The 12,388-nt window shown below is 33.2% G+C and overlaps 1 protein-coding gene across 2 annotated transcripts in view; it reads left to right on the plus strand.

Annotated features, from left to right (window-relative positions):
* The window catches only part of LOC100650308 (vesicular acetylcholine transporter), a 202,408-nt gene that overhangs the window by 169,239 nt on the left and 20,781 nt on the right, over window positions 1-12,388 (plus strand). For both annotated transcript variants that reach the window (XM_048409701.1, XM_048409702.1), the window contains exon 5: window positions 9,109-9,281. In XM_048409701.1, coding sequence (XP_048265658.1) covers window positions 9,109-9,281 — 173 coding nt within the window. The remainder of the gene's footprint in view (window positions 1-9,108; window positions 9,282-12,388) is intronic.

Genomic DNA, 12,388 nt, shown 5'->3' on the forward strand with positions numbered 1-12,388 from the left:
TTCCCATTCGTCTCTCGTCTTTATTTTTATGAATTGTTTGCCTTTTAAAGTCTTTGTTCCTAGTTAGTTGTTAGACTATGATGTTGCTTCCATTTTAGTATGCTTGAACTCTTACATGAAATGGCTTAGTGCACGCGGTTTTTTGTTGTAACGCCAACTGGCGCAAGCATTTAGCAATATTTTATACACCTGGTACAGAGAATATTATATTACAATACTTCCTGAGCTAAACGTATATACTACGCATTAGATGAATAGATGAAAGGATCCTAAAGATATTTTCGATTACTAGGTACAAAAACTTAAGCCTCAATTCCACGAAATTGCTCGACTTCCAAAGATAAAACGAAAAAAACACCGCCAAACCATTTGTCTGCCAATCCATGATCCACGTAGCAGCTCGTCATCTTACTGTTTCCCCTCCCTGTTCGATAAAACCTCGTTGCAAGCGAAAAGCTCTTTCGTTCAACGCATCCCCTAAAATCTTGAGAAGAAAAGAAGACCTGCGAAATGGCGTCGCTGATCATCGTCAGCGTAAGAAGTGTCGGGTCTAACGTGCCGTGTGTAGTCGTTAAAGGACCTTCGAGGGGAAGCAGAAGAAAGAACTGCGCCGTAATCGTGAGCCCACGTCGAGTAAGAGACGCGGAGCGAGCCGGAACGTGCGAAAGATCGTAATCGTCCCTCCGAATCACTGCGCACCGGTATCTGCTCGATCTGCGCGTGTATACGTGTGTCGCGATGCTACGGGCGCATCCCTATTGCGAAGTGATGCAGGTGCACATGGCGCAACCGTTCGCAAGGTTCGACCGTACTTTCTCGACGCGATTGTTCGCGGGTTCGGTTTGAGCGGCACATCCACGTGTGCCACGAATGAATCGCCGACATTCGTGCACCTCTAGCGATTATACGTATACAGGCTGTCCCACGTAACTGTGGCCATGATTTTTCAAGCGTTTCCGATAATCTGACGGAAAAATGTCCCAAACGAAAGTTATTCAGTTTTATGTCGATAAAACATCGTAATGAAAAAATTTGCAAAATATGCTTTTTTCACAAAAAGTTCAGTCACCTTGACCTTTTTTCAAATGATACTATGTATTTTTTATTTAAGAACGTTGTAGCTGATGCCAAGATGAATTCAAAGAACTCCTATACTGTGACCTTAACTGAAGTTGAATGCAGAAAAATGGGAAATGTTGAATTTAGAAATGTCGAGTAAATCAAGGGAAACATCAGGAACGCTATAAACTAAGACAAGCCTACTTTATTGATTGGAACTTTGCCTACAAGAAAACGGAAAATAGCTTGAACGTTTATTATAGTTCAACGCAAAGAGCTACCGCGACACTAAATAATTTATTTCTTTATTTTATTATGTGCGAATAATTAAAATTTCCTATGCTGAAGATAGCTATTTTGAACACGTAATTTCGGGATAATGTGATTTACATCATTAGATATGATTTACTTGGATGACTCGACATTTCTAAATTCAAGATCATGGTATACGAGGTCGTTAAATTCGTCTTGTCATCAGCTATAACATTCAGAAGTCAAAAATACGTAACGTCATTCAAAATATCAAAGTGACCTTGATTTTTTATCGAAAAAATACTTTTTGAGAACTTCTTCATTGCAATGTTACTGACCTAAAACTAAATAACTTTCGTTTGAAACATTTTTTTGTCAGATTAGCGAAAGTGCCTGAGAAATCGTGACGACAGTTACGTGGGGCATCTTCTACATGGAATTATTAGCGATCTCTATCTGTACATCTAGAAATGGCATGAAAAATCACTAACAGTGATTTATCACGCTCATCGTAGAATTATGATCTAATTTCGTTCACGACTGTAATCGTGACTTTTTTATCTTGAGTAAATTTGCTCGCTATGATTTTAATTCTCGATCTTGGTTGAATTACTTCTTATAAAATACATCAATATAGCCTGCATAAAGAGATTTACATATAACGTTAATTTAAAATTACGTCTAACGTTCTTCGTCTGACGTAAATTTACTTCATTCAATATTAAAAATGAAAAGTAATTCAACATTCTTTTCCTTATCTATATTACTTCAATATCTTAAAGATTAAAACATTAATTCTTCCTTGCGATTCCAAAACCATAACATTTGTTTGATATCGTTAATATAAAATACAAGGGTTATCTGATGCGTGTGAAGAACAAGATCTTCACCAATCAGAAGCGATCACGAAAAATCACAAAACAAGAGAGATACGTTCCGTTATACGAATTCCGCGTTATACAGGTACCTTCTCTGTGCTCTATAGAAATAACTATCATGTCATACGTAAAATTCTCCTTATCGCACAAGATGAAAGTAGTAATGTAGAAATGAAGATTTTTTGTAGACAGCACTGTAAGTATAAAGATTAAAAAAGATATTATTTTCTTATCGCTTAATGTCCTACATGTTAATGGGAACACTGTTGTGGACAATTTAAAAACAATTTTCATCTATAAATAATTAATAATAGTGTTAAAAACTGATACGGTACATCCAACATCGCCTTTGTAAAAAGAAATGTAAATTAAGCGATAGACATACTCGAACACATAGACACTAAACATCATCAATTTTATAACAATTCTAACGCGAAACATTATAAAATATACTTTTGTGATAAAGATAAAAAGAACATCTTGAAAAGATATATCTTTTGTCTTTATACAAGTTATTTGGAAGCAAAGAGGGTTCAGTACTTGCGAATTTAAAATGACACGTTCAGGCTTTTCTAAATATAAATACAATTCTTTTTCTGATGGATATATTAGCGCAAAAAATAGAAAATTTCATGATACATTTGCATTATTATAATATATATAATTATTATAATAATATTCATAATTATTATTTATATATAATATAATATATTATATTAATATATTATATAATAAATATTATAAATAAATATTATATAATATATAATATTATATATTATATTAATATTCTAATTATAAATTATTAATATTACAATAATATTATAATAACCAAACTCCGAAAATAATTTTAAGCCAGAGTTTTTTCTCTCTGCTAAAAAATATGATATTTGGCACATACAGCGTTGTCTACAACAAGTCCTCAAATGTGAATCATTTAACACTAAACCTACCAACACTTCGTGTATACCTATTCCTACCGTGTGCGGTCAAAATGACCGGTGATTAAAGAAGTTTTTATGATTTAACTTAGATAATGGTTAATTGATAACTAAATGTATATATCATGATGAAATTTCATAAAATTTTGTCCAAATTTACTTTTGTTTAATTTCAATTATAGACTTAAATAGATGACATTTTTATTTATATAGAGATATATCTTATTCAACTTTACTGCATTTTTTACAAGTTATCTTATTATCAAATGTACATTTGTCGCATAAATATTTTCCGTATTTTAAACAAATTTTCGTAATTTTGTAATCTTTACTTGGATACTAATTTTTTACTTAACAAGTTTTTTGTAGTACTTGTTGACAGTTTTATTGCATGGTTTTTTCCCGCGATTCTTTATATAAAAGTAATGTATGCACCAGGCTTATAACAATTTTGTGAATTCTCTGTAAATTGGCCCCATACTGTAGATACCATTGCAAATTTATTGGTTCGTAAACGTTGGTTTCTTTCGCTCATCTTATCAAATCATATAAACCTCATAATTTCAGCAAAGTCATTCCTTCTCATTGTTTTTGAAACAAATGCAGGTCTCCAAATTTTATTCCACAAATATTAGACATCTAAATTTTTTGCCTGATATGCACCACGAGCATATAACAAAGCAATAAATACATCTAGTTTTGTTGTATTTAGCTCCCTCATAATCCCCAATACTCCAAATGCTTCTTCTTCCGTACATTTTATTATATGACTCCTTATACGGTGATCAATGATAAGATAAAATTCCGTCTTTACTTGTCCTTTCGTTATATGCCGTTTAGCATATCTCTAAAAATATTATGAACTGGTTGTCCTGCCAGGTTTGAGAATTGCATCTATTTCTCTCCAAACTGTCCCATCGGGTTCAGTTTCACTCTCTGCCGTCAACGATAATTTCTTTCCCTTTTGCCCTTACGTAAACGCTTATTTATAATATTCAACTCTGATTCGGTTGTAAATAGCTTTTCATGTATTTCCATGCCGTTTTCAGTTGCTAAAGTTTCTTGTTCATCGCACACTCAACAGTCTTCTTCTATGTTCGTTATTTATCACAAAATAATACCACATACGGAATACAAAATTATTGTCGAATTTGATATGCTTTACTTTTCCTTTTATAACAACTTTACACAAAACGCTCTGAGATGCTTTCTATCTGAGTTTTAGAGATAAAAAGATGTCAAGTAATTGATTAACAAACCGAGATGTATTCTAGTCGAAAAGACAATAGCAAGTAAAAATATGACCTTTGACCATTGGAGAAGATCATTATCCACAAACGGTTACTCAGGGGTGGAGTTAGCAAAGCTTTTCCCGTGTTTTATAACAATGAGCAATAACTCTAAGAAACTTCTCGACTTTTAAAATGTTTGTAACAATGGACTGTAATAAGTGCTAAATTTTTTGGCGATTAGGGTTAGGATTAGGTGACCTTAGGATTATAATGGGCCTGAGTTGATATATCTTGACAGTTGGTGGCTATCTTGATCGAGGAATAGATTGTTTTATGATAAGATTACGGATGTAACAGCTGTTATTATTTGTTATACTAATTTTGTTTGTCATTTGACCTTGACGTAGCCTTTTCTTTGTACTGATTGCATTTATTTTAAGAATAACGAAAATATTTTGTCGGTTGTCGGTGCCGCTCAGGGTAGGCAAGGCAGAATATAAATTGTTCTCAGAAAATAAAAGAGCAAACTAAAATTAAATACAGAAAATATATTGTATGCATGTTTTAGAAAAAGCCAGAAATTATGATAAAGTTTAAATATGGTTAAATTTGTGTAGAAGTCGCGAGAGCGATCAATTTGACCGCGCCGGTAGATTTAATGTTAAACTCATTATTCACGTTGTCTTATGAGATTCATTTTCTCTATTTCTATCGCTCGCATAATGCTTGTCGCTAGCATAATATGAAAATCTACAATGGAGGGTACAGAAAATTTAGATGAAGAAATATTACTTCTGTACTTCTTTGTATACGACACAGTGATAGAAATGTATTTGTAAAAACATTGCTCTGGATTCTAATTTTGCATTTATCGCGAGTAAGGCAATTAAAGGAGCTGAATACGGCAAAGCGAAATTTTACTCGGAAATAAATTATATCGGAAGAGGAAAATAAAACCGCGTACGAATTTCTTTCAGTTGAACGTAATGCAACAAAATTGTAGCAGTGTCCAATATTTTCTTATTAACACAAACTATACGATATGGTTCCATTATTTTGACTCTCGAAGTTTTATAAGAACAAAGCTACCATATAAAGCTATCACATCTTATTCTCGGTGAGAGGAAGAAATCATTCTCTACAACAGATTTGAAATCCGGTCTCTAGGTTGATAAACAAGCTGCGGTAATTTATAGAAATTCGCAATATTTTTACGAACACATCTGAAGAAGTAGAACTTACGTAGACATTTATTTCACCCTCTATATATTATAACTTGTAACAATTAACTGTAAACGTTTTATATATTTCTAAATGTTACATACAATCAGTATATGAAAATTTTCCATAAATACATAAATGAGAAGTGTTTGTAGAAAGCATTGCAATACCAAGAAACAAATTTTTCAGGAGGAAAAGAAAACTTATACATTAACGTAGTCCAAATTCATGAAGAACAAAATATAGAAAAGTTGTGAAGAAAACACAATGCTCCATTCATTCAGATACATTATGTCATCCCATAAGTTCGTGCCGTTTTTCGAGCGGTTATATATGTTAAGATTGTTTATATACCTTTCAGTTTCATGAAAAAATGTAATCCCCCTCTCGTTGTACTACTTCTTCCCATTTTTTATTATTCCGTCTCAATAAAAGTTCTCTTGTTTTTCTTTAAAATATGAAATGTATACACAAAGGTCGGCACGAACTTATGGGATGACCTAATATATATAGTATAGACACAAGTCAGAAAACAACTAACGTTTATTGACGCTTATATTTTTCTCTGTAGTTATATTATTAATAACTATTTAGAAAGGAAAATTACACTTAAATTTCATACTACAGTATTTTCATTGCTATGGAGAAAATTTTCCAATAAGATATCAAAATTTGTCAATTTTAGCACTTACAGTGCTTTGTACAAGCACTCTTCAAATATTCAAAGTTTGTTAATAAATGTATTAATCAAGCAATTCATAATTCAGTTAAATGGGATGCGATTATAACGTCTAAGGAATTAATTGCATTTCAGCTCCAAGTTAATTAACCCTTCATACTCCTTCGGACAATAGTAATTTACTCCTTCTGTCATAACGCCAATTCATGCACGTATGTATACGCGTGCAACATAATATGCATGTTAAATTATACATGCATGATACGTATATTATTACGTTGTCTGCATTAATGGAGCGATATGATTGTTCCAACAATCGAGTTTTCCAATAGGGAAATACGTACTTATCTTTTCGTACAGTAGTCATTTTACATCGGTTACTAACCTTAATTTATTGTTCAATCGTCTGTACCTGTTGTTTTTTTTTTTTTACAGAGCATGTCCTAATAATTTATATTCTCCGATCAATTTTAATTTTACAATTTCGAGAAAATAGAGAAATGAAAGTGATACAATTCGTATCTTAGCTGCATAATATTTTCTACATGAAAATGGAAACTGGAACTCTTGGTGAATATTACAATCCTCTAAACTCTTGTTATACCTTTCCTATTTATCTCTCTGTAAAATTATCATCTTTTTATTCCACTTCACACAAAATTTCAAGAAGTCATAGAAGTTAGAATATTCGTCGTCGATGAACACTTATGGTCTCTGCAGCTAACATTGGCAAAAATAGACCCTTATACAGAGACTAACTTTTTTACTGTAGCACAATGTAGATATATTTATATCAATTTCGGCAGACAGAATGTTTTTAGCTTTGCTTTCCATCGCTCTTATTTCAAATTCATTGCTTTTGTTCTCGTAATGACACTGTAACGTAACCGTAACGTAACTGTAATGTTAACTGTAAAGACACTAATCACAGTCTTTTATATATGTCGAAGATGAAAGAACACCGGAACCTTCCCTTCGGAACTTTGGGAAGACCCCTAGTACTGTAATTTAGATTTCACCATAGCCGAATTAAGAAACTGTTATCATTCGATTCGACTGTACTTATTTGAGATTTATGATAGTGAGCTCGGGCTCGAGGCGACAACCAGTCGCCGAACATTGAGTACAACTTAGACGCTGAAGAAAAGTAGAGTTCGTCATCCCCTTGACCGCGGATTCGTTAGTGAGCCTAGGATCATTGTCATTAGCTTCTCGAGTATCTAATTATCGCGATTACTTGTCCAATTCCATCATAGTCATATTTGCACTAGTAAATATCTCCTCTATTGCATAATGATCACGTCTAGCGCCAATAGGGATTCGTTTCACGCCCTTAACCCTAACTCAAATCTTAACGCCAACCCGACATATACATATGTATAAGCGTGCTCGAAACCGCACTGTCTATAGGCATTTCCAAAGAAAACCCAGTCTATTACATATAACGTATAAATCCTGCGACTAATCAATAAACATTGCATATAAGTTTCAAGTTTCATCGCCATAACCCAAAATCCTATTCGAAAATGTATTCGCATTTCAAAATGAAACGATAGGGTTCTCGATCGAGTTCAGATCAAAATCCACTGCTGGCCAAAATCATGGAACCACCTTTTTTTTGTAGTGGCGGCTGTGTGAATAGAAGCATTGTCTCGTTAAAAAAAATATTTTTTTGTCTTCCGTTTCAGTTATGTTAGGTAATAATTCATCATGTAACATCTCCTAATATCCTATAGCGTTCAATTTACCTTTTACAAAAACAATTTCACTCAACATATCCAAATACGATCAGTAGTTTCTTGAAGATATTGAAGAAATAATACAGAAGATGTGTGTGAGATTAAAGTTATTTACAGCATTATATGTATGTATTTTGAAAATTGTTGTCAATTATTTGGTATTTTTAAAACATAATTTACTATATTCATTATATTTACTTAGAATATTAGAATTTTAATAACAATGTCTCACGGTTTTACTGAACAGTAATTTTAGTATTATGTACATATTTATAAATAATAAATATGTTTTTAACGCTGAATATTCGCTCGGGAATAATGAAGGGAATTTAAAGATAATCGCTGTTGGCAGAATTTGTCAGCTGCGACACTTTTTTAAAAGTTCGACGAGGATTGCGGTGACGCGTCATTAAATCCGGATTAAACAATGGATTCCCGTTCGAGCGAGACACTTTCGTTTTCGCCTCGTTTGCACATAATTAATTATCGGCGCTATTATATCACAAAAGTGATTAAAAAAACTTACAAAAAAGGTTGTTCACATTCTATACAAAATATATGTAAAACATGAAACATGAAATTACTTTTGTATAGCAAAATGACAAATTTGTTATACGTTAACGTTAATAAACACAATTAAATAATAATACGCGTTTGTTCCATTAAAACGTATAGTTGCATATTATTAATTATTAATCGGTAAAGTTAATGCTATTAGTAGACTACACATTATTATGCAAATTTGCATTTTTATTAATACAAGTGAAAACGTAGAACGGCAGATACGTATATTTGTTTCGTTTACTAAATTTCAATAAATATTCGATTAGATGTCGAAATAATATTTTACGTCAAATTTTTTATACGTTTTAGCATATTGTGTGAAATGATATTTTGTATATATTATTATACACAATATGTTTCAATCTCAGTATGTTTTTGAAAACCATAAAAACTAGAAACAACATCTTGTATAATAAAGTAATAAAAGTAAATGAAATAAATAAGGTAAATAAAGTGACAAAGTAAAGTATAACAAATACCTATATAGGAAAAAAAGTAAATGATAATAAATCAAAGTAAAAAAATTCTTCTCTTATCTGTTAACAGGCAACCGATTGGTGGTTAAATGACATGTACCTGTCTGTGCCTCTGGCTTTACCAATTAATAGTAACCCTGGCCTTGCGGCAAGGCCCAAAACATTTAGCAACCAGAAAGAAGCTGCAGTTTTCCTCGCCAGGTTTTTAACAGAGCTGCTAAACTATCAAGAAGTATTAGATAGGTAAGAGTAGCCTCTTCGTAATACTTAATGATGGAATTCACAAATTATAAATATGAACCTAATTAAGGAAGTATTGCGGGTAGAATGATCTCTTCAAAGTAATCGAACGTACCTATGGAAACACGTTTTAGACAATTTCGATAGGAGAACATTAAAATTTCAGTACCGTATTGTAAACCTCGCAGCTTTTGTATACAGTGCCGGACAAAAATATTCTTACACTTTTGAAAACGGATAACTTTTTTCAAATTGGGCAAACAATTTTGAAAAAGTTACAATCAGTTAGAACCGCGAAGAAAAGAGCGAAGGATACTATTTGTAATTTTTTTATGTAATTGAAAAGCAATGAAAATTTCGTGGGCATCGCTTAAAGCTTCTATGGGCTACAAACAGTTAAAGATGATGAAAGTAATATTTAATAAAAATAAAAATATAGATAATGTTATGAATGTCATAATGTTATGAATATGAATAATGTTATGAGTAACGTAATGCTTGAATGTCGCATTTTCTTATAACTCACATTTTTCTTAAGTATAAAAGTCAGAGAGATGAGGAAAAAGGAAAGGAAACAGAAAGAAAAATGGAAATAGAACGACTGGAGGAAGAGATTCGAAAGTTAGGAGTCTTTTAAAAAAACACCTTTGTCCCGGATACGATTCGAACCATCTTAGAAGAGGCTGACTAACGATAAGCTAATCGCCGACGCGAAGCTTACAGCCGAGGTGGAAGAAGGCGAACGCACGTGGAAGAAACACGGTTCGCACTCGAAGGAAGAGCTTCGTCATTTGAGACGGTGATTCGAGCGGAGGACAAAAAGAAGCCGCAGCAAAATCAATTTAGCGAGGGAGCAGCACGTCTGCGAGGAAATCCGGCTTGTAGGATCTATAGAACGCAGCCATAAAGAGAGACTCGTCGAGACGCGAGCGAAACGCAAAGGATATTTCTGCATAGAAAGCCTCAAAGCCCTCGGTATCCTGTATCCGGACGGGAAGGAACCACCGACTGCGAGTGCCTCTTTCTTTTCGGCAACTAACGCAAATTCGCCGAGACGTACTAAGACCGACAGTGAATCAGTATTGCTGCTTTAAAAGATACAGTATTTTCTCCATAATTGGTCGAAAATCGAATTTCCTCGGCGATGAATTATCGCTGTACAGAACTCGGTTGTATAACGATAATAATTGTGATAATTATATAATAATGGTGATTGTATAATAAAATAATAAGAGAAAGTGATGCGAGAGTCGACTGACGAAAAGAAACATATCGGTTGGACAATGTTAATGTAACAACGAAACTTTTTTATTTTCAATTTTTGTTGAATAAATCTATTACCGATGTAATTGCGAGATTTTTCTGATTAAATAAGGCCCAACACGATATAATTTGGAGCATATTTGTTTACTGACTGACATTAACTTATTTTCTTTCGTCTATTATATATACAATAAACATTGGTTTGTTGCACAAAAGTCGGGACGCAAGTTTTATAATTATTTGGTAGAAACAATTCTATTTCTGAAAACTGAGGTCTTAGACGTCCCGAGCGTAAAGAAAAACAACGCGAGTGAAAGAGAAACAGAGATTGAAAATTGAAGCGCTCGGCAAACATTAAAAGTCTTCGACAAGCTGAACCCTCTAACTCAAAAATCAAACTTTCTTATTTTTGACTTGTGACCAATGAAACTTTTACCAACATTTTTGTTACCTTTTTCTGATTAAAATGACACCAAACACGATATAATTTGACGCATATTTGGTTACTCTATACATAACAATCAAATGCATTTCAATAAATGTATAATAAACATAATTATGTCATGTTTGGTTTCATTTTAATCAGAAAAGTTTCACAAATACGGCAATAAAAGTTTAATTTAAAAAACGTCGAAAATAAAAAAGTTTCACTTTTAAATTTGTATCTACGTACATCGTCTCAGCGATATCTGACATTGGATCACGTTACACCACTCGACCACCCTGGATTGTCGAACTTCCCAATACGTTAAGGGAAACCTCCTCCCCGTGGTGGGATGCCGACCATGCAATTAACGAGAGGTTATTTTTCTGCATTTATCGCCTGTTTACTGTACACGAAAATGTAATTTAATCGTAATTTAATCGCTATATCGTGCTTGGTCTCATTTTAACTAGAAAAATCTCACAAATATGTTAGTAAAATATTGATTTCAAACAATCAGAAATAGAAAAGTTTCATCATTTTCTCATGGGTTTCATGGACAATTGAATTCGGATTACACATTTCAGTCTTAACTTTTTTATAGTTGTGGAGGGGAACTCTACTCAATAGTGAAGATGACGATCGACCGGTTATGAGAAATATACTGGCGATAAACTACCGCAATTAAAAAGTACCGCAGTTCCTTTCCTTCGATTTGGCGATTGAAGAAATTGCACTAATAAGGAGTCAGATTTCATTTTGTATGCGTATTAATCATATATTATTAGATGTATACAAATGAATAATCAAAATTTTTCGATGAAGCTGGAAGTTTATTTAAAAAATTATTATTATTATTCAAACAAAGTATTTGTCTTTGTTTTCTATGACCTTAATGATGAATTTCATTATGAAAGAATGGAACGTTCAAAACAAAGGAGGACGTCCTGTGAAATTGCTGCACGACAACACTGGATCACACTGCTTCTACGACAGAAGACGTGGCAGCGAGTCTTGTCGAGGATCTGCTGCTGCAGCCTATTTATTCGCTAGACATTATTCCTTTGGATGACTACCAGTTCCGACCACTGCAACACGCTTTATTCGATGCCCACTTTTTCAACGAGTCACCAGATGGAATAAATCGTTGAAAATCAGATCTCGTTTAAAAACACATTTGGCATAATTCATCGTTTCGCTGATAGATAGCTCAAAATTATAGAAAGCAACGGCGAATAGTTCGACTGAATAACATTCTGTATCTTTTCCCAAGTAAACTTCGGGTTCGTTGAAAAATTGGAGTTATACATTTGTACACCTAATATCTATAGAATGCACACTTGCACAATGTCGCTTATCCATATGGGACTGCGTGAAAGTTCGAACAGACGTGTTTTAAAGACGTTGACACCACTTCACGTGA

Source organism: Bombus terrestris, chromosome 10 (assembly GCF_910591885.1).
Source record: "Bombus terrestris chromosome 10, iyBomTerr1.2, whole genome shotgun sequence".
NCBI classification, from domain to species: Eukaryota; Metazoa; Arthropoda; class Insecta; order Hymenoptera; family Apidae; genus Bombus; species Bombus terrestris.